Below are 26,485 nucleotides of genomic sequence, written 5' to 3'. Positions count from 1 at the left end.
CGGCACAAACAACGTCCCGATGCAGTGCACACTTCTGGCACAGTACCCTGGCGCTCGCACAGACATGCTGTACACAACACGCGCACATACACACACACACACACACACACACACACACATACTCACACACACACAGACACACACACACAAACACAGACACACACACACAAAAACAAACAAACACACACATACTCACACACACACACACACACACACACACACACACACACACACACGCACAAACAAACACACACATACTCACACACACACACACACACACACACACACACACACACACACACACACACACACACAGAGGATCAAATGTAAACCACAAGTGCAGACAAATTGCTTTTTCTTTTATAAGGTGCATTTACAGAGATCATCCCAACAGCACAAAGATTTTGCAGCAAACAGTGCAGAGGAGTTTACGGTACAAAGCCTCCTTGAGTGCCCGATGTATCACACATGAGGTGATGGGAGCCACTGCAACCCGCCGCTCACACGACCATACAGCTTGTCTTTCTGCAGTCACATTTACTCCTGGCACAGACCCCAGGGCCAGACAGAAAGACTTGGCAGAGACAAGCAGCTACAGAACAGCACAGGTCCCCACTGGATATATTGAAGCCTTAATGGGACAACCCTGCATGTGTAAAATGCTATGTGTGTGTGTGTGTGTGTGTGTGTGTGTGTGTGTTTATGTGGGTGTAAATATCTCTTTTCTGCAGAACAATAGTGCAAGGGCTGGTGAGGTCTTTCATAACTTTCCAGTGATTGTTCCTCAGCTAGCTGCACTTTCCATAGCGCCTCCTCCAGAGCCGAGCGGGGCGAGCGCTGTGCCAGACGGGGGATAATGCCAGGCAGCCTTGCAGCACTCCACACACAGAAGGGCCTCATTGTGAGCTGCCACTAAGCAGACTTCATCCTTCCCACCCCCAGCAACCCCCACCTCCCCCCCTCCGCCCAAACACACACACATACACTTTCACCAAAATAAACAAATAAAGAAAGAAATTTGAAACAAAAGTCACACATGGATTAGGGATGACATTCTTAGTCGGTCATATCTCACAAAGAAAGCAAACAACTGCTTTCCACCACTGGTAGGCGAATGGAAAAGTGGATAACATCTGTAATCCTTTGCCATGTTTGATTCTGTTTTTTTTTTACATTGAGAGATGGTCAAACACACACAAAATGAAAACTTTTGAGTGCTTTGTAGTGGATGCCAAAGAAAATAACTTTTAAGATTGTATATATACGTATATATATTTAAAAAAAACCTGACCAATGGAGGCCACAACATAACTATTAAGATTATACACCACATGAGCAGGAAGCCAACACAGCTGAAAGATCAGAGAGTTGTTTCACTTCAGCCAGGTGGATAAACTGATCCTCAACCTATGCCTGCCTGACATACGACATTAATGTGTGCTGTGTACATGTATGACGTCTCAAACATGCAGATGCACGGTGATCTTTTCAGTAAATTGCCGTCCTAGTGGTTCCCGGAGAGGCAGACCCTACTGGGAATGTTTAGTTAACCTTTGACAGAAAAGAGTACCCATTAGAGTTTAATGTCTTCCACTAAGCCCTCTCATCACAAAGACATGGAGGAGTTCAAAAGCTGTACAGGAAAAGCCCCGGATGAAAGAGGGTAGAGGAGGAGATGCAGCTGAGACGCACAGAGTCAAGGGGAAAGAAGGAGACAAAGAGAAGAGAGAAGAGACAGATAGAAGAGAGGGGGAGAGAGAAGAGAGAAAATATACTAGAGAAAGGAAGAGGGAGAGAGAAGTGGAGAGGGAGAGAGAGAAGTGGAGATGACAGAGAGGGTTGAGCGTGAGGTAGGGAGAAGTGCATCTGATGCTCGGCCCAACTGCCTTCAGGGAGTTCCACAAGACAAGCTTTACAAGTCATTAGCATGGGCGCCTCATACTCACGCTGACAGCTGGGCGCTCCGAAATAACCCGCGGGGCAGACAGTGGGCTCTGGGTAAAGAGAAAGTCACACAGAGAGGGAGCGTTTTGAACTGGCTACATCATTGGGGCATGTGACAGAATGCAAATGAAAGTGAATACATGTGAATGACGAACCCTTAATATTGCCAGACGGAGACTTAGTGGTGGTTGGGTAGAGTGGATACCCTAGGAGCAGAGAGGGAGCACAGAATGTTATGGGCCAGTTCACTACAGAAAGGATCATGCTTGTTTGTGTGCATTTGAGAATAATATGCTCAACATAACACTTACAATGTAATGTAATGTACATCTTTGAAAACCGAATACATTTGGCATGGTCGTATCTATTTGGAGATAAGTCTGAAATCCAGACATCCCAGAGAAATTGAATACATTAACAAAAAAGACCTGAACATGTCATGTGTTTTTTCATCATTGCCTGCTGGGGAATACGGACATGTGTTTCGGCTCGAGAGCTAATACGTTCTAAACTCCCAGATCAAACACAGAGTTGGCCTAGGCTTCAAACCCTGTGGGGCATTTCCTGTTGTGAGAGCACTAAGGGCCTCTGAAATGACAAAGTCCAAAGTCAAAAGCAATGCTTTGAGATGAAGTGTGACACATTTAAATGTAATCCTTACGTACAAATACACCTGTGTCAAAAGCGGAGTAGTCTGCAGGTCCCCACAGAAACCTGTCAAAGGCTCTTTCAAGAAGCTGTTCTGCCCTACAAAGAGTCATCAAAAACCCCTCTCCAGATACCTTTTCGAAGCACATTCCACAATATTTTTTTTTCAAACAGTGAAAGGGAGACGCCTTAACCTACAGTCTTGTCAATCACCATGAGCTGTCTGATGGCACTGAGGGCGTGGTGGAACTAGATACTGAGGAAACCACATTCTCCGATCATTTGTGTGCTTGGGATTAATTGTGTAGGTTGGAAGAGTTTGTTAAGTGTTGTTCATGGATCCATGGTGGACCTAGATCAAGGGTTTGAATTTGTTCCGCATGAAATGCAATGCTTTCATCCTGCTATAAGTCACCTCCAATGCCGACTCAAGCCATTCGAAGAGTAAAAGTTTGCTTTAGGCTTAAAGGAAAAACGTTGGGATTTTTTTGACCCTGGGCACTGTTTTTAAACAGGTTTTTCTTTTTTCTAGGGACACTTGGCGATCGCAATGGGCCTGGAGGGCCTTTGGGAGATCATATGTCAAAAATGTCACAGCTCTTCTCCACAGGGGAGAAACCAAATATGTTTTTTCACCCAAATCATCCAATTATTTTGCTCTGCCTCTGTTGCCCCAGGTGTACATTCTCCCATGGCAGTCTGGGAGTCTCCTTCTGACCTGCACTCATCTAAACATGAGCAAAACCTGTCGGAACAGGGGGAATGGAATGGAATGGCTCTCTGTCTCCAGGAAGGGGGGACGCGATGACTCATAATCCTGGAGGCGTCAACGCCCTTCTCCCTGTTGGCTGCTTTAATTTGCTGGTGTCAGGCACTGCAGATGGACTATCTTTGGTACTATGGACTAAGACAAGCAAAGATGCTGGCTGAAATCATGGTGAGGCACGCTGAGGATAATGCATAACATGCAAGCATCGCGTTGGCGCCTCCCGATGCTGTAGCATGTTGTGTCTGCTGCTGTGCAGACTAAACGGGTGGCAGCGAGGTATTCCCACACTGGGCATGTGGTGGCAGCGAGGTATTCCCACACTGGGCATGTGGTGCCAGTTTGGGAGGGTCTGAGTGCGGATGCAGAGGGCGGACACAGAGGGTGCCAGCATGCCCTCGCTTCCTGTGAGGTCAGCAGCAGGACATCCTCAATTAAGGCCTTCTGCCCATGACATCCTCTCTCACCCACTGACCCACTGGGAACCCGAGGAGCAGGGCAGAGGCCTCACCGCCACTGGACCTCTTCTTCAATAATGCTCACCGCCACTGGAGCTCTTCTCCATTAATGATGCACACAATCTCCTCTGGTCTCCACTGGACCTCCTCTTCAATAATGCTCACCGCCACTGGAGCTCTTCTCCATTAATGATGCACACAATCTCCTCTGGTCTCCACTGGACCTCTTCTTCAATAATGCTCACCGCCACTGGACCTCCTCTTCATTAATGCTCACCGCCACTGGACCTCTTCATTAAGGCTCACCGCCACTGGACCTCTCCATTAAGGCTCACCGCCACTGGACCTCTTCATCATCAATGCTCACCGCCACTGGACCTCTTCATCATCAATGCTCACCGCCACTGGACCTCTTCATCATCAATGCTCACTGCCACTGGACCTCTTCATCATCAATGCTCACCGCCACTGGACCTCTTCATCATCAATGCTCACCGCCACTGGACCTCTTCATCATCAATGCTCACCGCCACTGGACGTCTTCTTCATTAAGGCTTCACACAATCTCCTTTGGTCTACACTGGACGTCTTCTTCGTTAATGATGCACACAATTTCCTCTGGTCTTCAGCCGCACTGTTATCCACGGCTTCATGCAACTACCTCACAGTCACCTGTAAATTCTCAGACCATAAAACTTGAACGATTTACTGTTTCACAGCTGTAGTTCTCTGATCCACTGTCCATAGTTCTTCAGAGCAAACTCCTGCACAAAAACAGTTCTAGTGCTGGGCTTACTCAAATGAATGAAATTGCGATTGAGTTCCTCTACATGAGGTTCGTTTGGTAAATACGTCGCTAGAAGGTTGACCTTGTTGCATATGCCTGAAATTACCGCCTCTCCTCCGCTTGTTTTTCAAAATGAATGTTTGGATGGGGAAAAAACTCATAATGGGGGGTAAAATGACAACCTAAGGGACACCCAACTAATCTCAGATAATGCAATAGTAATTGTGCTTACTGATGCATCGAGGGTAACCATAGTAACCATGTGCACAATGATCGCAGTTGTCTCCGCTGAACTCCGGTCGGCACTGGCAGCGTCCAGAGCCCATCTCACAGCCCTGTGTGGTCTGGGGATTGCACCTACAAGCTATACCACACACACACACACACACACACACACACACACACACACACACACACACACACACACACACACACACACACACACACACACAAAAACACACAGACACACACAGACACAGAAAGAAAATCTTATTACATAGTGTAAAGTGTGCCAAAAAACACACAAGAAGAATCATACTGATTGCTTCAGGGAATCAGGGAGCCCGTATGACATATAAGGGATTATGTGTGTCTTATGAGATCATTTTGTGCAGTTGTTGTCTAATACAAGCCAAATAGTATTATTTCAGCATGCGTGCAATTTCAGAGTGTCTTTCATAAAGTTTGATGTTTTTGTAAATGCTTATGCTCCAACAGACTGACATCAATCGCTATTCTAGTCAAGGTTTGAACCGTCTCCCCTCTGAGCCACCATAGATGACTGTTCCTTTGAAACATCCCACCTATTTCACCTATGCTGTTTTGCTCATGAAGGCCTATCACGATGGGGGGGCCTCGACTTTGTTCCCCCCCCCAGTCAACGCCATGCGCTGCTAAGCCCCCTTAATTGAGCAGGAGGCTTCTTTGGTCTTTGCGACGCGCTAAGCGCCACCCTTTTTAATTCCGTCACCTTGCGGTGTGCAAACACAGCCGCCAGCTATTTCTGTGGCAAGGAGCAGCGATGTAAACAGAGTCACTCTGAATTTAGTGTGTTATGTCTGTGGAGCCGGGGAGGGAGCGTGAGCCGCGCTCAAGGGGGCTTTGGACCCTGTCGCCAGGGAGACAGGCGCCTGATGAGGCCTAGCTGCTGCGCAGGTCACCAGTGTAGACAGATTTTTTCCAAAGGGCCATAGGGACTAGTCAATGTGACTACACTATAAACTTCCTGTGCCCCAGGTGTTACCACCACAGTGTTAATGTTGGATGATTACCTCTTGATTCAAAACGTTGTGCTAATGTTGATATCACTAATTACAAGAGCAAACAGACAAGCACAGGCAGCAATGTTACAATATACAAGCTGCTGTATAATTATATATTTCCAGTGACGCCATTAGGTAATGGGAATGAAGCCATGGCAGGCTATGCATTCTTAGCTTCATGCAAGCATTCCATACACTTGACTTCCAGTCTGTGAGCTCCCAGGTGAGAGGGGATAATGAGGGGATAAGTCTACTGAAGAGAGAAGCAGGACGTGTTCTTACATATGCATCCTGTGGGGGATTCCCTTGGCACTCCATACGGCCTGTAATATCCCTCTATGCAAACTTCGCAGTTCACTCCTGCTGTGTTGTGCTGAAAATCACACACAGACACACATATTAATGATAACATGCACAGAAACACACACAGATATGTGCACACAGACACACACACACACACACAAACATTTGTACATGCATAAACACAAACATATAACAATGTTCAAATACATTCCTGTCTCTCTTTTAGAAGTTCGTTAGGCCAGCGGACAGCTCAGCGTTCTGATTGGGCCAGAGGTCAGCCCAGCGTTCTGATTGGATCTTTAGGCCTTTCAGCCTCTCTGATTCTGGTCCACTGCTACATGAAGCCATGCCAGGTTTTTTACGTGGTTTGGGTATGGACGCCATTTTAATCAAAAGCGTGATGCAGGATAGAACACTTTGTTTCCCCTCACAACAGCACATTCCATCACGACAAAGAAATGAAATAATTTCACAACCATAAAAGGCATGATTCCTCATGTTTAACTAGGAAGCTGTTTCTGTTTTATTTTAATTGGGATTGCAATGACTCCCCTTGTGTCAACAGAGAGATAATCAAATCCACCTGCTGCGTGTGATGAGTTACATTGTTTGTTTCTTCACGGCACAGGCACAGCTGAGAGTTTCAAACTAAGGAATAACTTGGTCGTTCTCAGCTCTTGCATTAGCTGAAGAAGATCCCATTTGGGTAGACAAAGGCTGAGCTTGGCAGACAAGTTCACACAGAAAAGAGAGAAAGAGAAGGAGAGAGAGAGAGAGAGAGAGAGAGAGAAAGAGAGAGAAAAAGAAGGTTGGCCAATGGCCTTATACCTGGCAGTTGAGGCATACTCCTCCACCGTCGTAGCGACCGTAGATGTCCAAGCTGGCTGTCCTGCGCTCCACGTCTGGGTCGTAATAACAGTCAGTGGCATGTGAATGGCACTGGCAGGCTGAGAGAGAGTCCAAAGACACACACACACACACACACAAAGACACACACCAGAGTACAAATTAATATATGTCGATTGAGGCTTACACTGGCTAAATAAGTACACATTCAAAAAAAAATATATATGCTTTTTTTTCTTTGTTTTACTTTTCCATCCCCATCACAAATCTATTCATGTTATTTCTGGAAGGAACAGACGGTCAAATCTGCAATGTCAATGTCTGTGTACGCCAAGGTGTCAGGGGAGAGAGTTGAGGTCATCAAAAAAGGGAAGGAATTGGGTGGGGAAAAACCTGCACAAGAGCCTGCATGTTCCTTCTACAGCACATGACTCCTCATTCTTGCAAAACTGGGTTTAGGAAAAGGTCAAGCTGCGTTTTGAGAAAAAAAAAAATTGCCAGACGTTTCCAGACAACAAGCACATAGATGAGTCGAAATGAGGGGTATGTGTTGGCTCCTGTTACCCATCACCCGAACGTCTGATTCACCCGAGCCTGTGCCTCAGACCCAGACTATCGTTCCACACACACAGACACACACACACACACACACACACACACACACACACACACACACACACACACACACACACACACACACACACAGAGATCAGGTTAGCTGCAGTGGTCATAATAAAGCAGCCACACCCATGTGGGCACACAAGCCCCCCAACTAGATTAGAGCTGGTGTGGGGGGGTTAGGGGTGGAGGGGACGGATGGGGGGTCTTGTTCTTGTTGTGGTTTCAGGTTCACGTTTCAGCACCTCAGACACAGGAGCCGGAGAGCTGTCAGCGCTCCAGAACAATTAGGACCCAGCTGGCGCAGGGATGATACGGTCTGCCTCGGTCTGGGCCCCGGCAGCAGACGGCACGCCGCGCTGGTGAATCAGACGCACCAGGTGATGGAAGAGCTCCGTTCAGAGCCATAACAGGACGTGCGTGAGGGTAGGCACACGCGCGACCAGGCGCACGCGCACACACACACACACACACACACACACACACAGACACACACACTCTCTCTCTCTCTCTCTCTCTCTCTCTCTCTCTCTCTGTCTCTCTCTCTGTCTCTCTCTCTCTCTCTCTCAAAAACAAAAACATTTCACAAGGGTCTGCGCCTAGCACCAAAAGAGGGCAAGGAATGCCAGTCAGGTGAGCTACAGTATAACTCAGGTCTAGCTCTGAGCTGGGAAGTGAACACATGATTTACAACGTTGTTATTTCCTCGGTTTGGACCTGTGCTTTGTTGACATCCACGCTCAAAATCTATGTATCTGCAGTGGTGTCTCGCAGAGGGAAATAAGATACGCTGTTATGTGCTAATGACAGCCCACAATGTGACGCCCAGTGAGAGGAAAACCTAAAAAGGCACTGGCCTCGGATCAGCTGGCAGAGGGAGCGGGTACAGCCCAGTCGCAGTGCCACAGGAGCGGGTGATAAGAAAAGAACAGAGGAACTCACGCTGGCATTCGTTGGCACTGTCCGCCGTGGCTGGTCTCCATGGCTTCTGGTTGTATCCCGGGCAACAGCGGTCACATGACCCTCCACAGGTGTTGTGCTTACAATCACATTGCAGCCTAAATAAATAATAATGGGAATACATATGCATCAAACAAACCTGCATTATATACACGTTAGGCACACACAAACACACACACATGTATAAAATGATGGTTTATATGTTACTGTCTATTCTGTCATTTGAGTTTGTCTAAAGCGTTATTTCACCTAGATTTGATTATAACTGCTGATAATGCTATTCATCATTAAAACAAGGCAACAGCGCTAATCAAGACTTCAAAAATATCCTTCTCCCATTACAAAGGAAGGGACTAAAGAAACAGATGCCATCATTTCCTGTCAACCCAGGACTGAGCTGAGAATAGACATGTTGGATCTCAATGCTGCTGTGTTGAGGTGGGACCTAGTTGAAGCTAGTTTTACTACTTGTCCGCAATAAAATAAAAGGCATGCCTGTTGGGCAAAAACAGAAAAAAAAGGGAAAATCTCCTCTGCTTTAAATGCACCTGGATTGCATGCCAGCTACTGCATATCTGAACTTCTACCTGCACAGCTCAATATGATACAGGATAAGGCACATGCATAAATGGCAGGCTGGTCCCCGTCAGAGAAAATGAAACAGAAACTCAGGGAACTGTGAAGTGAGGGTTGGGGTGTGTGTGGAGCTCCTGCTTACCGCTCCGGGCCGCGGCCACCGCACTCCTGGGCATGACCGTGGCACACACACCGCCCGCCCACGCTGATGTCTTTGATGCTGTAGTAATACTGCCAGGAGAGAAATGGAAAAATCAGTTGGGTGGATCCACAGTGTGCGTGTGTGTGTGTCTGTGTGTGTGTGTGTGTGTGTGTGTGTGTGTGTGTGTGTGTGTGTGTGTGTGTGTGTGTGTGTGTGTGTGTGTGTGTGTGTACGTGTGTGTACGTGTGTGTACGTGTGTGTACGTGTGTGTGCGCGCAAATCACACCCTGGAAACTAGAGCTACAATCTAAGGCCCCTTTTAGTCTTTGCCATGCCTGCCAGGCATCTCTTCTTGACAGGCAGATTAGCGTGGCTAAGCAAAGGGATTAATATGGGCCTGGTGGGCAGCCTACCTGGAAAGTGCAGATTGGGGCAACATTAAACACATGGTCCATAGATCAAACTAAAGCATTGACTGGTTCATAAACGTCCTGATATGAACTCGGGATTCCAATGAAGATAAAAGGGGAACTACCAACCCATCTAGAGCACTGCCTTATTTCAAACAAGCATGACTATCCCATCTAAGACTTAACAGACAGACAGACATCCCATTTGGCTTGTACTTGATGAATGCCTGCAACCAGGGGAAGAAAAAGATATATCTCTTCCGTTCCATCCTTTAAAAAGCAGGTCCTTATCCCCCAGTGGCCCGCTGTGAAGTCTCAGTCTCCAGACAGACAGCACTTTGTGTCCGACAGAGCGGAAGCTGAGCGCTGTGTCAGACTCCACAGGGCCGTGTGAGCCGCAAGACGATGGCCGGCCGGAGAGCCGTCTGAGCCCCGATTGTACATTCCCTCCTCCAGGGCCATTTCACTGGAGCCTGTGCCCACTCAGAGTGGCCTTGGCAGAAGAGACGGCGCTGGCACTGCGCCCACCCAGGAATGTACAAGTAGGAGGAGGGGGAGGGGGGTTGAACTGGGAGGAGGGCGAGCGGTGGTGTCAGCAAACAGAGAAGTAAAATCAACAGAACCCCATTCATCATCATTAGGGATTGAACCCGGGCAAGGACGACAAAAGTCATCAGTCATCTGTGTTTGATCACTGTGCACGTATGCACTGGGGCACACTTGCTGTAATTACTGCTGGACATGTCATCGCATGCATCCGGACCAATAAAAAACATTTTAGTGCGGGACAGATAATGCAGGATGAAAATGGTTTCTGGGACATGACGGTCTTAAGACCAACCAGCTGAATACAATGCAACATGCCAAAAGAACTAAGTGTTCCACCAGAAAATATTCACAACTTATTTCATTACGTTAAGTAATGATCTGGCTGAGATACAGGCATTCATTGTTCAGAGCATCTGGTAATGGACTCCTGGCTGGTGCCATTTCCCCTTGCCTTTTCCTTTTCCCGAATTAAAAATGCAAGTCCAGGAGCTCAGCTTGATGCCTGAACTCCTTACTGAAATACAAGACGATGATAGGAGGTATGGGGGAGCACAATACCATCTCAAAACAGTTATACTAAACTCAAAAAGCCGAGCCTGACACTTATTTCATGAAAAAAATTGAATCATTCATATCTACGTATTGATATCTTAAGGGTCGTTCTGTTCCACAACCCTCTACAGTGGTCGGCCTACCCTTCGATTGACGGAGGGGTCTCGCTGGGCCTTGGAGATGAGGTGGCCCAGCAGGGTGTTGGTTCGCAGGAATCGCAGGCGAATGTTGGTGGCCTTGGTGAAATCCCGAAGCACCGGAGAGTAGGACCAGTTTCTCGACCCCGGCCGGCCATTGACCAGCGACACCACAATCTGTGCAACGCAACAGCATTAGCAAGAGCTGAACCCAGTGAAACAGCTGTAAAGTACAGATCTATCTATCGAATTACCGTACATATACCTACAGTAAATATAAAAACTAAAGGTAACACTTTAGTTAAGGGAACATATGTCAACCATTAACACATAATGAATATGTCTTTATTAGTGCCCAGACTGAAGAAGTCTGCATTAAGCAGCATTGACCTTTTATTAGGCCTGTATTTATTATTACTCACTGAAGATGTTCATTATTCTTGGTACTTCCTTTCACTGCTCAATATAATGGCACAGCAGGTTCAAGTAATGGTAGATGTCCTCACCCACGCTAATAGTGGTGACTGGGAGGCTGGTTCCCTGTTCTAAAGGGAAGGCTGATAGTTTGCATATGACAACATAAAAACGGATGAAATCCTTGTGTGAGTTTGAAATATTTATTTAGAGAAAAAAATGACAAGACAATTTCTCAGAACATACAGCGTGTGTCCAAAGTAGCCTACCCCTCCAAAGATACAGACCTTTTCCAAAGCCTTAAGCCTCCGTCAGATACTACTGATGCACATGGTGGTAAAGTCTGTTTGTTGGTAAAGTAAAGTTTGCAGGTAGGAATACCTACTCTACAACTATGCTGCCAAGGTAAGTGACCTATTCAGACAGTATATTAAAGGCTAAAACATATTTTTTTTGATCCTTGATATATCAGTAAGCTCAGGTTAAGACCAACTAGTTGGTTATTAAGGATGTACAAAGAATAAATGACCTATTCAGTGAGAAGAAGAAATTGATGAATACTGGCCTAATAAATGATCAATGATGCTTAATGCAGACCGTATTGGGCACAAATACAGACACCGATCAGTAATGTGTTAATGGCACACATTTCTTCCTTAAAGTAAAGTGTAAGCAAACAAATATTACGAATGATGGATTAATGACAATTGAAACAACTGTGTGATTCTTACTTCCCCATTCTCCAAAGGCACAGTGCGTGAGTATTCAGTGGTGCAGATCTGTTCATCATCTCCGATGATTTGCACGTTGGGCTGCTTCCCAAACCTTTCAATGCATTCCCGTTTTGAATCTGAGTTCAGAAAAATGACAATCCAGAAGTTATGAGCAGTTTATAGTCTACAAAAATAAAATAAAAACATTCAAATATGTTCCAAAATCACACTTAGATAGCAAGATATCTACGTCTTACAGGGCCGAGCAGAGAATACGAGAATTGATTAAATTCACCCCACCGATAACGATATCACATCCTGCAGCAATCTATACTTAATTACTCACACCCTCCTAGGGAAGCTCATTTGTCATCCATGACCACACCGTCACACTAGTAAATGAGAAAACAGCTTAGAGAGATAGGAAGCCAGATAGGAGAAATGACACACACTGAATACTAAGAAAGCGCTGTGAACAGAAGCCATAGGCTATATCCATATATCCATTCCATACAGAATGTACAGGGAAGGCAGCTATGCTACATGAGATCCATTATTCTATAAGATCTAAACCAAGGGAACGGTTTGATTCACGGTACAACATGATAGAAAGAAAAAAGAGACAGAAGCCTGCTAAGTGTTGTCTCATTACTCCTCTCTGTTCCATGTTTTTCTTGTCTGAGACACACACACACAAACACAATGGATCCACCTGTTGAAAGACCAAATGATCCCGTGCTTAACAGGTCAGCTGTGTGTGTGTGTGTGTGTGTGTGTGTGTGTGTGTGTGTGTGTGTGTGTGTGTGTGTGTGTGTGTGTGTGTGTGTGTGTGTGTGTGTGTGTGTGTGTGTGTGTAGAACCATAATGCATATTTTATATGACAGCAGAATGTGTGAAATTATATAGAGCTCTGGTGACTCACTGATCCTGTTCTGAAATCACAGCGAGACACACCCTGAGGTGATCATCTTCATTTATATATTTATAATCACAAACCGCCCCTGGTGGAAAATGCTGAATATTATAAAAAAAATCAAATATGCCCTGAGATGCACTCTGCAATAGCACGTCAAATGCCATTTGTTGGATGAGGATGTTCACAACCAAACACCACATGTGGGGACCTCATGTGTCTTCCCAACACTCAGTGAACTATGCTGACACAATAAGAAACAGCTAAGTGTGAACATCCCCGCAAAGCAGCAGCTCACTACACAGCTGAACACAGTCCTCAACGCCCACGGAGCAGTCGCCTTACACAGTGCTGTGAACCAGAGCAGCATCCGAGGTCATCAAATCTAACTGCCATTACAGTGCAATGTCATCCATCCAATGACACATGAGAAATGCCTCTCCACACACACTCACGTGCAAAGTACTGCCAGGGCGTGAAAGTCCTCCCGTGGTCCACAGAGTGCTCCAGGACCCAGAGGTCAGGGCGTGGTGAGTTGGCAAACTTGATGAGGACATAGGCCACGTGGAAAAGCTAAAAATAAGAGCAACAAACAACACAATACATTGATAACGAATGATGAATCACATACCAAAGTCAATCTCCACAATCTCAATTGTTAAACCATACAATAAACTTGTCTTCAACAAAACTTTCTTTGTATACATAATTTTGTGTATATGTAAATACACATGTGTTTTACATATACACACACACACACATATATATATATATATATACATATATATATACACATACGATACATGTATATACACACACATATATACACACACAGTATTTCTGTATCCATGCTCACTGGAGGATAGGGGTGTAAATCACACCCATCATGGCGATTCGATTCAGTATCGATTTCCTGACCCGATTCGATTATTTTCGATACTCATGAATACACCACGATACGATTCGATTTCGATTCGATTCGATTAATTTGTTCTTTTTTTTACCTTACAGGCTAGACAATGTTTCAGATTTGAAATAAATCAATGAAAGCTGTTATATCGTTATGCATTTTATTTGAGAAACAACAGCCAATAACAGAAGTAGAAAAGTTGTACTCCACCTAGGCCTATGACAACCTCATTCACTGAAAAATAATAATGCCCCTGTTATAGATTCTGAAAGGCCATGCATCAAAAAGTACTGTACAAAGTACAAAGTACAAAGTGTTAAGTAACAAAAATAGGCCTATACCGCATTCACTATAGAATAACAATACTCAACAAAATCAGTGCAAAAGTGCACTAGCAGCAAACGGTAACAAAAAATAGGCCTGTAGTTAATTCAATTTAAAATGACAATGCTCCACAAAATCAGTGCAATGAGTGCAAATGTGCACTAGTAGCAGCAAATGGTAACAAAAAATACCCCTGTAGGCCTACTTCATTCACTATAAAATAAAAATACTCATCAAAGTGCACTAGCAACAAAAAGTAAAAAAAAAAAAAAAAAAAAGTTTTTTTTTTTTTTTTTTTAGATCGATACTCTTGCGGACGTGTCGATGCATCGTATCGTCGGCTGTTGGATCAATGCATCGATGCAAAACGATTCTTTTTTACACCCCTACTGGAGGATATTAAATGCTGCATTCAGATGCTGCATAATCCAAGAAGAGCTGGAGGAATGACATCTCTCTCATTAACCAGCATGATTGACAGTTATACACCTGTACTCTGTCACCTTAAACCTTAAACCCTGTTTACTTCCTACATGATTTCCTTCTCAATCAGTTTCTTACTTATTCAAAGAGCCAGTGATTACACTCGACCACAAAATGTAATCAGTGAACAAAGACGAGCTGCCTGAGCGTAGCTAGCAGGAGACCACCCCTTTCCTCAGTCAAAGGCACTGTTGTTGTTGGCACACAAGGTAGCACCGAATTACACCTGGGCCCACCTGCCTCCATGTGAAAGGACTGAATGATGAGGTAAATAATACGCGTAATAATACACAATGGGCAGCTTTTGTGGAAGGAACCTACTGGAGGTCTTCAAAGGCTGGCACAGTTATCCTACGTGTCAGAACACAGTAGCTTGGAGCGAAAAGGAATTTGCGATGGAGGATGACTGGAGAGCGCAAAGCTGCCAGACATGTGCAGTGTTTCTGTTGGGGTGGGGCATATTTCAGAGGAAGTTAAGGGCAGTCAGGATCATTTAACTGTGTGTGGGCAGTCTGTCTTCTTAATGACAAATGATTTTTGCACCTGAAGGATTGGGATATTACCGAGCGCTAAGACACATGAGCCTAAAATCAAAATGGTCCCTTTAGTTTCTTTGAGCTAGCATCAGCATAGCCCTTTAACGAGTACAGTCACAATAATCAGGGTGGAAAGACAGTCTTTAAAAGGTTTTAAAAGACTCAATTGACGACTGCTGACAGGGTGCCATTTTGCCAAACAGGCCAACTTATGTACAAAATTAACATGCATGGCTTTTCCTCTGAAGAGAATTCAACCAGAAGTGCCTCTCTGAAAACCATATGCCACCTCTCTGTGCCAACGCTGCTGCCCTCTGCACCACTGTGCCAGCTTTGTTGTCGTACTGAATGCCCCCTATTTGAACAACTTTGTGCGTGAAAAGGCTTGAATGCCATGCTGCTGTAATGCACACCTGATACTGTTGTTACTGCTGCAGTGAAGGTAAGGACCTCCACCGGAGTGCCCAATCCACATTTCATACACAAGCCAATAGCCTTAATAGGGAGTTTGTAAATCTCTGTTTGAGCTTATTGAACCAGCTGCGAATAAGAGGATACTGGCTCCCAGATAGGATGGAGTAGGAGTAGGAGCATGATTGAGGCGTGTGACTTAGTGTCTGAAGCGTGCTCCTCCAGTTGGGGAGGAACAGGTCCACACTGGTTGAGAATGTATGTTGCAATGCATGTTGCCCTTCAGATGGCTTGGCTTGTCTGTGCTAATAAAAGACTTGCAGAAAAATGAAAAAAGTGACCTGCTGCCAGGAAATGCAAAAAAAAAAAAATCAGCTAGGCCGTATGATGGATGGGAGGACTTCAGGGGCCACGGACAGGTCTGGCCTTGCCTCACACACTCATGCTGGACAGTTTAATTTTACATTTAGTCATTTAGCAGACGCTTTTGTCCAAAGTGACCTACAAGGGAGAGAAAAGTCAAGTTACGAGCAATAGAGACCTAGTGTAACAATAAATATTATTTTACACAAGAAAAAGAAAAAAAAAGTGCAGAAATGTAACTGCTGTAAGTGCAAGTTAGGTAATAGTAGAAGTGAAAGTTAGGAAGGGAGGTGCTCTCTGAAGATTTCGATCTTCAAGAGCTTCTTAAAGGTAGAGAGGGACGCCCCTGCTCTGGAAGTGCTAGGCACCTTGTTCCACCGTACGAATGAAAAAAGTCTAGATTGCCGTACTTGCTCAGACAGCAGTGCTGAACGAAGCTCATTAGACAAGCGCAGCATCTTGGGGGTAACATTTGCCCTTACAAGAGCATTTAAGTAGGTGGGAGCAGAACCAGCAATCACTCTGTAAGCAAGCATAAGTAACATGAACTTGAAGTCGCTTCTTCTGGACAATAATCTTGCGCTTTAACCATGTGTGGTTTTAAATACAACTAAGTTAATGGCTAACATCAGCACTCCAACATTCAAAAGTGATTTTTTTTTTGTTGCTGTTGTGTTTTGTGGACTTCAGCCACCATGGAGAAACTTTTCAGCTTTCCATGTGAGTGCCTGCACGTCAAATGCCAGCAGGACTTCCTTGCCTGGGAGTAACATAGGAGTGGCTCCCGAGCTAATCAGGGAGCTCTTCCAGCCACGAGTAACCGGATAGGGAGAACAAAAAACAGATAGCCCACTCACGTAAACACATTCTGGGTTTCTGACCTAAAAACAGCATCAAGGACAGACTGTAGGACCAGCCAATTCTAACAATAGACGTATAGTTTCCTGGGTATGCTGTCAACAAGGATATCACCAGTGTATCCTGTCAGTCAGGTTGGAGGCCATTATTTGGTGATTTTGTGTGAATGTCCTGGAGAATAATACATTGTGTACAACTGTGTGCCTTCGATTTCCAGGTGCCTTTGCTAAGTAAGAGTTCTTCACATATTTCATTATAACTAAAGTACGGTATGTTTGCTTACGCAGGCGTGTGTGTATGCATGTTTACATGCATTCACAGAACCAGAGATAAGGGACCACAGGGACCTTCAAGCAGACATGTGCTAAAGTCTAAGATTCCAAACATGGTGTCAACATCTCACACACACATACGGGCATACATACAGGCAGGCCAAGGCAAGGCTTCATCGTCAACAACCTGTCACACAGATGGTCATATAACACTCTAGGGACTTAACTGCTGATTTAACAGAAATGTCAGCAGTTAAACTACAGACAGACAAAACATAACTATGCCAAATAAAAAACTATTATCAAAAAATACAGGCAGAGTGTGCATAAAGTGATTTTGTAATTAGACAATCACCGATGTTTAATATACACCAACCGATTAGGAGAACTATGTAGAATAAGATTAGCACACAATAAGCAGCCTAAATTGTTAGCCAAGAGCAAGAGTGAAGAAGGAAATAAGATTTGGTTTGGTATTTGTGGCCGACTTGGTTTTTCATAATGGCAATGGCAAGTGAGGACAAGCAGCAGATTTACTGCTAGGGATTTTGGTCCAACTTGCTTGTGATAAGTCTTCATCTAGTTCCAAATTCCCAAAATCCACATCCTAAAATTATTCATCTCACAGCCAACACCAAGACCTCCCCTTAGAAGCATACATTTAAGGCCAACCTCTTTTGAACTCTTCAGAACTCCTGAGGCAAACATAAAGAAAAACCTGTTTCATGTTGAAGCATATCTAGAAGCAAACGCCAAAATGGAATATTACCATTTTTATCCTGGAAAAAGAACACAGCGTCTTATATTCATGACTGTAAATCTTTAATTCCATGTCTCAGAGAATGCCTTGCGAAATGACGTGATGAGCCAGGTGTGCATCAGCAAAACACACTAAGAAAAAACTCACAAAGGCTCATCGGGACCATCCTGGTACCCTCATGCAGGAACCTACAGTGAGGAAACAACAGCCTATATTTCATTATAATGTTCTTCTTTTCACCAATATCATACAGACATGCCCAAACACTGAGTCTGGGAATAAATCAAGCTCCTTTTGTTCATTCAGAATTATGCCAATGACATCATGAGACGTGGAGGCATGAAGGGGCCTTCATGTATTGAATCGGCATTCAAAAGATGCAGCAAGGAAAGTCCCTTATCATCCTCCTGACACTATACCTGCATTGGGATTACTAGCTTTCTCCAGGGCTACAGGTGAGGGCGCATCTTTCCTCAAAAATCAGTCTACTTGTTTTTCAGGTGGGTGCTCATACATCACTAACATTATCCATCAAGCGTAAGAATGAGCCAGGGTCAGGCAGTCGAGGCCTGGGGGTCAAACAGTCAGAGGAACGGGACCCTTCACGCTCCACCTCCTGAACTTGAGCACATTCCTCCACCTGACCCCTATAAACAAGAGCATGAGTGTGGGCCAGCAGCGCACAGATCCCACTCGTGCTCCGTGATTATCACTGGAGGAGAAGAGGCGCTTGAGAGGCCTCCGGAGGTGCCTGTGCGAGCCCCATGGCTGACCGAGCCGTGCCTGGGACCCCCTGCACCTCTGCTCCCCCTGCTCCCACGGGGGCAGTGTGACTGCCCTGCCCTGGCCCGCCGTCACGGCCTGGCTGTGTTGAATGTGCGCCCTGAGGCGTTAAAAAAAAAAAGAAAAAGAAAAAGTCAGTTACAGTCACTGCTGTTAGTGCCGTGCCGTGCTGTGCCGCACCCTTCTGAATTCCTCCTCCAACTTCACACATGCCTGCGCACAGCGCGACAGCGCCAGGCACTGTTTGCCCATGCCTCTCAATCAGACGGCAGACACTGACGAGGCAGCTAGACACGCAAGGCCTGCTGCCAAGCCGACGGGATGGAGCCGGTTCCTGTTCGCGAGGAGCGCGTCTTTTCCTTGCGGCCACATGACTCAGTGGGGCCATGCATGGGACTGGTGAAGGAGTGTTGGGTGTCTCTCAGCACCTCTCTCTCTCTTGTGCAGCCATCTGCTCCAGGTGCACACGAAGCCCCAGCGACATTAAGACCGTTGTGCTACAAGCACGCAAAGAAATCGCACAACTGTCAATCAGGGACATTGCTCAACTGTGCTACTGAGTAGTAGTGATGGTGCTTCAAAGAAACCTTCAGAGAATGACCGTTCTTCATTATATAATATATTATATTGTCCAGTTATACCTAGAATACTAAAAGAGTGATTGCTTTTTGAATTCATACTCAGTGTGTGTGTGTGTGTGTGTGTGTGTGTGTGTGTGTGTGTGTGTGTGTGAGGGAAGAAGGAGGGGGTTAGAGGGAAGCCCAGCGCAGGCGGATGATCATGTGAGGTATGTGGAGAGCCGGACAGTGGCTGCATCACAAAGCCCCCAAACTGCACACGACCTCAGGCTGGAGGAATGCACAACAGATGAAGAATCACCTCACGCTTGCTGGGAGATCAGGGTGGCCAGACAGTTGGTGCTGTAGCATTTAGAAAGGCGCTGGAATCCAAATACCTCTCCTAACAATGAGGGGCAGGTTCTGTCTGTCTGCCCGGAACAGGTGGTGAAGGCGGTGTGAATCTGGGGTAGAATTATTTTCTCCTACGCAAGCATCACAAACATTCATGCCTTTGTAACCAATAGCTTCTGCAATTCAGTTCAAATTCAAAGTTAAGTGAATAAACATGATGCACGTTACCAGATTTGTAATCACTGCGTGATCTGACCAGACATTAAACCCCAGTGCCTCACAATAGTGAGCTCTTCTCTTGGTCCACCAGGGCCGCGACACCTGCTGTGAGCGTTTTAAGAGCATTTTTTTTTTTGCCCCTCACACTATTTATAAACGTCACCATGGTGCAATAACTGGGAGCCTAGCTGTGCCAAATTGGGATTACCTGACTCTTTGTGCTGTCCGCCATGTCTGCGCACATCAGAGTGCCCTGGTGCAGCACAGTGCGTCAGTGCCTGTGTCACTCAACCCTTCCACCGCCAGTGAGCACGTATCCATGGCCAAAGGCCTGGAAAAAGGTCTGACAAATCTTAGAAACAAATCCTTCAACGTTATTTCCATACTGTAACCTGGTTCTGCTTTAGGAGATGCCCCTTACGCAGACGGACCTGTGATCCACTTCTAAGGATTGGCTGCTTAACAGTGACTACAGGAATCATAAATATGGCCCCTCAGACAGAAGTCTGGCTCAGGGCCCATTAGAAAGAGAGCTTAGAGACTGCAGTGCTTGCTTTACTGAACTTCTTTCCATTTTTGCAAAACACACTTTTCAGTTCAAAGCTGTATGAGCACAGTGAAGTCATTTTATGTCTTAGAGACAACAACTACAATGAATAAATCATGACAATAATGTATTTATAGTTAAGGATATGTGTGCTTTCCCACCGTTTTGCACATTGCCACAGCCCTACAAAGGAGAAGTCCTCCAGGCTAATCTGAATTTTAACCACGCAAGGTTGAGCATGATGCAAAGAAAAGGTTTGGCTGTCTGTAACCTCCAGCAGAGAGCTGAAACAAAGCCACCTCCACCTCTCCAGGAAATAATCTGAACAGAATGCTGCAGTAAGCCCAACGCTGAGCCGGAGCCAAGGACCGACCGCAGCAAACTCCACACAAGTACAAACTCTCAGACGAACACTTACGCTTGGATACATGTGTAAACAGACTTAGACGCACATATAAACAGTTAAACAATGTACATAAGTGCACACGCACGCACACACACATGCACACGTTCTTGATGGGGCAAGACGCTACATGCACACACAATCACCGTCAGAGTTGCCACTGCCAAAAGCTACATAGCTTGCTAACAAGTGTATTTTGGTGACATATTTTTCCGACAAAGTGCAAGGTTTGGCTGATCTTATATTTTTTGACGGGTCTCGGACCCAGATATATACAGTACATGTTGAATATGGACAACAAATGAGAATGCCAGGTGTTATGCATCCATCCTTCACATGACCAAATGCCATCAAAAATGAGTTTGAGGATGTTATACAAAATAGTTAGACACAAAACATATCTTAAAACAAAACTAAAATCAGTCAAAATCTTTGAAGGGTAGTCTAAAAATTGGTAAAACGGCCCTTAGTCATCTAACTATCCGTTCTGTCTGTGTGCTCAAAAAAACTCTTGTGTTTGTAGGCAGTCCAGGCTCTGTAAATGGCAAAGAAATATAAAGACTCCGGCCAAGCCTTAAACCATTCCAGCCAATCAACACTTCAGGGTCACCGAAGGGACGGAAGTAATTTGATTGGGTTCAGAGTTCAAATATCAACAACCTATCGCCAGAATCTAAGACTCTACCTGGAAGCAAAAGTTATAACTGAAGGGAGAGCCTATAGTGAGCTGGAATAGTGTCAGATATAAACATTACTGAATCACTATGAGACAGTTAAGGGGAAAATTGTGTACAATAGTACTTGGGGTTTTACAAATAACCAAAAATTGCATACAACAATCATGATGTAATTGGATCATGGACCTAAATGTATGTGTCTGTTTACTAAAACAGTGTAACGTTGAAAGTATTTTATTTTGTATTCATAGTCCATCCGCTTTGTCAATTTAAATATACAGATAGGCATGTTTAACTGCTAAAAATAACATGCCACACAGATTAAGCTAGTGTATTTCTACAGAACACACACACACACACACACACACACACACACACACACACACACACACACACACACACACACACACACACACACACACACACACACACACACACTCACACACACACACACACACAGCTGACCTGTTAAGCACTGGATCATTTGGTCTTTCAACAGGTGGATCCATTGTGTTTGTGAGTGTGTGTCTCAGACAAGAAAAACATGGAACAGAGAGGAGTAATGAGACAACACTTAGCAGGCTTCTGTCTCTTTTTTCTTTCTATCATGTTGTACCGTGAATCAAACCTCAACACACATGTAAGATACAAAATTGAGGCTGTGCCTAAGAGAACAAACCGTGAGAAGAATATAACGTTGGCCGATATCTGAACCCACTAGGGGAACTTCCACAATATGAGCAATACCTATAGCGTGTGTTTAGACAAAGGAAAACCAGACTGCCAGACTGCATGAATACCTTACACAGAGAGAGGGGCACACAAGTCTAGGTGGAATGAGTGATCACTGGTTGTATGTGAAATAGACAACCAAAGCAGATATTATGTTATGATATATATTTACTAGACATTAGCAAACCATTTCAGTTTTATATCTAATGCATATCCATCCTCATATGGATCCTATCTAAAGATCACCATACATGATCTCCTCTTAGTCATTGCAAAAGTTACTATCAGCCTAACAAAGCCCCAATGAAAGAACCACTATGCAGAGAACATGCAAAGAACAACCTGCTCCTCTGCTGTCAATCCATGAGATTAAGCATTAAATGCCAGAGTCCAAACACTTGTTTAAACCCCCTAGAAAGAAACTATTCAGACAGGCTTGCATTTGATCCAAATAGGAATCCAATCCAATGACTGTTCTAAATCTACTTTGTCTGCTCCTGAAGGCTACCTCAATGCCCCTCATAAGCACCCTGAGAGGGGAGGCCACTGAGGCCGCAGTTCAGGACCTGAGAGGCATCTTTTAAAAATGCCCCACAAAACACTGAATCGGCCAAGCTTTCAGATCAACCCCAACACCACCACCTCTCTATGAAAAGTGCCTCAAGCAAAGAGCATGGGGTGACCCTCACCCACCGCGTAGATAGGCACCCTGATCTCAGAGCACCTAAAATACATTGCCCAGAACAATGGCACATGCCGTGGCATGTGACCAGTTAGCCTCTGCTTTCCAGGACAAGCTGTTGTTGATGTCTGCAGTAGTTTTATGAATGCCACCTCTGGCAACAAAAAGGCTGGTTTCTCCTCCAAATAGCTCTCATATTTCTACAACACATGTCTCTTCAGCATCTATTACTCAGGCAGTCTGACACCACTCGCTCCAAACCAAACCTCAAGTTTCGCTTCCAAAATGGACCATTGTTTGATGACAACCTGTACTTTTTATTCATGATTTCTGAATGGAGTCTCTAGACACAGAGTGGATTAGGCAGCTGAGGCAATAGCTTAAGGTGGCCCCCTAAACCCAAGATTCCCTAGGCAATCGTTACTAAGAATGCTCAAGGTCGCCTCCTGCCTTAAAACAAGCTTTGGTCACAGGTCAAAGTTCAAAAGGGAGAAGGAAAACAGTGGCTCTAATGTTGTTGGGCTTACACTAAGTGAATGGATTGCAAATGATTGACAGTTTTTTTGCCCTCAAGGCAAAAGGAAGTAAGTGCTTTCAACCAAACAACTAATTTTACTATCCACAGAATCAATTCTTTCATAATTTGACTGATTTCCAGAGCATTTACCCAGACAAATGTTAGGTCAAATAAGTCCATCAGAGATTCACTGGTGCATTGAAGAAATTCCAAAAACACGAAGTTCAGGTGCAGTACATCATATGCCTTTGTCTGGCGACAAAAAAAAACACTGAGCTCTTTGAACTTCCTATAGAGTTCATAAACCCAGATCATGCCATTACCCATTATGTCTGCTGAGAGTTGTAGATAACACTGGCAAAAGCAGGCACCTGTATTCTCCCAAACATGAAATACAAAGATCAGTCAGCTGGATCACAGATAGCAGACACCACATCATGAAGTCATTCATGCGTCACCAACTTATCTAATATGGTAGCACAGTAAGCCAACACAGTCTCTTTCACTCAATACAGGTTTGGGATTGAGCAAGGAACGCAAATGCCAGGAAAGCGAACGGAGTGAAGTACTCTGCGATATTTCTATTTTGACAATGCGCCTTTATTTTCCAAGATATGGTCCTTGATGTGGAGTCATGAACTTTACACGACTGTTCTCACAATAGAAATGACAAAAACATTTTGACTTGTGAATTTGAAATATGGATGAAACTAAAAGGGTTGCAACATGGTTACAACATGGGATAACATTTTTCAAAAATCAGCCCTTTTTTCCTACAAGACAAGTATGACAAATCCTAACTAATATATCACTTTGGCCAAACAATGACTCTAGACATGTATAACAGCCAGACAAGGCAAGCTTGCGCTCTCAGGGCTCAATAAAGGGTGTTGTCTGCGCCATCGGAGTGAAGTTATGGGTGAATACTTCGGGCCTGCCCTTTATAGCACCTCTTAATCCAGTAATGCCACTTTCCCCCACCATCCCAAATAAATGGAGCATTACCGCGTCTTCTGCATTGAGGTCCCTCGAGGCCTCCACCCAGTGCTATTCATAAGGCCCGCCCTCTCTACTTCCCATCCCCGAGTGAATGGGAGAGTACTTCCCACAGTCCTCTCACAGAGACAAGGCAAACCAGGGTGCAATTGTTACATTTTAGGGCTAGTGGGGGTGGCAGTTGAATGAGTTTGGTGCCAGGCTAAGTTCCAAGAGGAAACGTGTCTCGCAGCAGGTCAAGCCCACCCCCCCACCCCCCAACCCCCCACTGACCGTCTTAACATCCCCTCTTCTGATCCTTAATCCCTCGCCGGAATTCCTCCCTTTTCTACATGCAGTGCATAATTGAGCATGAGGTGGGATTTCACGGGCAGTGAGCCAAAGTTTGCGTGCAAATGCAAGCTGTAATGGATGCATATTCCCCAACCAGAGGGGGTATTAGACACTGGACTGAGGCAAAGTCCACCAGAGAGCCAAAAATAATCTAAGAGCACCTAATTCACACCTCCATGATTACAATAATAATAATATGAAGGAAAAAAACTGTGTAACACTATGAATCTGTCTGTAACTGTGTAATTGCAGCCTCACACATTTCATCATTAAACAGCATAAAGCATACAGGTACATGCAAACACATACACACAACACACAGGTACACAATGCCAATATTTCCCACTCTTTCTTAGAACAGACCAGGTGAGACAGATAATCAGTAACTGATATACAATGTTCAGTCATGCTAACAATAGCAAACATCACAGTCCCATTGATGTATTTCCCCCTTCTCATTTTCATCAGAACCTAAGAGGGCAGAGATATATTGTCCCCATAGCAACCTCAGGTAGCAGACAGATGACATCACACGCACAGCAGCAGTCATCAGAAAAGGCCAAAGCACAACTAAGACAACAACATTCCGACTGTCCACTACTACTGTGACTTCAAGGAGTTACATTTCAGATGCACGCTGGCCAGAGCAGACGTGCCAATCAACATTGTAGGCACCCATGTTGGGATGCAGAAGAGCCAAACACTCTGCCCAGGACTCACCTGTCCCAAGTCCAAGGTGACGTTTACTTCGTTGTATTCCAGTCCACGTGAGAGAGGCGGACTCTGCCACCAGTTCTCAGTTCCATCAATAGCATTTGTAACTGGATGGGCCTTGTTTGGATCATTGGAGTTACAGCGGTCGCAGAACTGACCCTGCAGAGTGGAAAACCCATACCTAGTGAACTTATTTCATGACATATTGAATACATGCATCAACTGCAATGACAAATACATGGTTTGGATAAATTAGACCACAGCGCATTAAAAACCAATTCTGGCAGGAATATCAAGAGCCCAAACTCCTTGAAGCGCACTCCAGGATGATTCCCGCTTAACGTATACCCTACAATGGGTTTGTAAAAAACAAAAAAGTACATTTCGTTGAAAATCGACTGTTCACCGTAACCCCCCGGCCAGAAAATGCGCAACATGTGCCGAAGTTTTTTTTACATTGCTCAATGTTTGAGATCTTAACAAAAACATGCATTAAACTACAATCTATCACTTTTTTATAATCTCCGCGACTGATCAGCCTCATTCAAGAGACACGGAATAACACCCATGTGGTTCATACCTGTATAGTTTGACTTGGAAGCCCAGCAGTTGGACCACCGACCAGCTTGCAGTAAAGGTCCGATCTAGGTCTTCCTAATTCGTCCTCTCCACAGGTAGCGGTGGCCGAGATCCGTGACGCTGATGCCAAGTTAAAATATGGAGGACTTAGGCTGAAACCCGAAATTTCATTAGTTGACACCTGTGCCTTCACATTACTCCCCAGTAGGACCGCGATGGCCAACAAAATGTTGCAATTAGTTCCCGTTTTCGCCATTTATGACATTTAACAGATTTCGGTTTCAAGAGAACGGCGCGCTTTTCATAATGTACAAAACATTCAAGCAAATCTCCGATATGCCGTCCTCTGTTAAATCCATAATTTGGCCACACGAGATGTTGACATGTACGCCGTTGCGGTTTTATGCCTGGTCCCTCCCAGTGTCATACTTTTCTCTACTATGATTGCGCTCGCATCATCTCCACCTACTGCAGTTC

At 44.9% G+C, this 26,485-nt stretch overlaps 1 protein-coding gene across 1 annotated transcript in view; it reads right to left on the bottom strand.

Moving 5' to 3' along the window:
* Nucleotides 1-26,264, bottom strand: part of LOC308364490 (laminin subunit alpha-3-like) — a gene marked incomplete at its 5' end in the record, with an annotated part of 66,883 nt that extends 40,619 nt beyond the window's left edge. The window contains 13 exons of the mRNA XM_080837624.1: nucleotides 1-67; nucleotides 1,947-1,994; nucleotides 2,100-2,150; nucleotides 4,836-4,967; nucleotides 6,148-6,238; nucleotides 6,997-7,115; nucleotides 8,575-8,690; nucleotides 9,311-9,399; nucleotides 10,965-11,135; nucleotides 12,104-12,222; nucleotides 13,454-13,571; nucleotides 25,436-25,588; nucleotides 26,010-26,264. The exon at nucleotides 1-67 is cut by the window's left edge and continues 68 nt beyond it. Of these exons, the coding sequence (XP_080693750.1) occupies nucleotides 1-67; nucleotides 1,947-1,994; nucleotides 2,100-2,150; nucleotides 4,836-4,967; nucleotides 6,148-6,238; nucleotides 6,997-7,115; nucleotides 8,575-8,690; nucleotides 9,311-9,399; nucleotides 10,965-11,135; nucleotides 12,104-12,222; nucleotides 13,454-13,571; nucleotides 25,436-25,588; nucleotides 26,010-26,264 (1,529 nt within the window). The remainder of the gene's footprint in view (nucleotides 68-1,946; nucleotides 1,995-2,099; nucleotides 2,151-4,835; nucleotides 4,968-6,147; nucleotides 6,239-6,996; nucleotides 7,116-8,574; nucleotides 8,691-9,310; nucleotides 9,400-10,964; nucleotides 11,136-12,103; nucleotides 12,223-13,453; nucleotides 13,572-25,435; nucleotides 25,589-26,009) is intronic.
* Nucleotides 26,265-26,485: the final 221 nt, after the last annotated feature.

Source organism: Sprattus sprattus (assembly GCF_963457725.1).
Source record: "Sprattus sprattus genome assembly, chromosome: 4".
NCBI classification, from domain to species: domain Eukaryota; kingdom Metazoa; phylum Chordata; class Actinopteri; order Clupeiformes; family Clupeidae; genus Sprattus; species Sprattus sprattus.
This window is presented reverse-complemented; position numbering and strand designations above follow the sequence as displayed.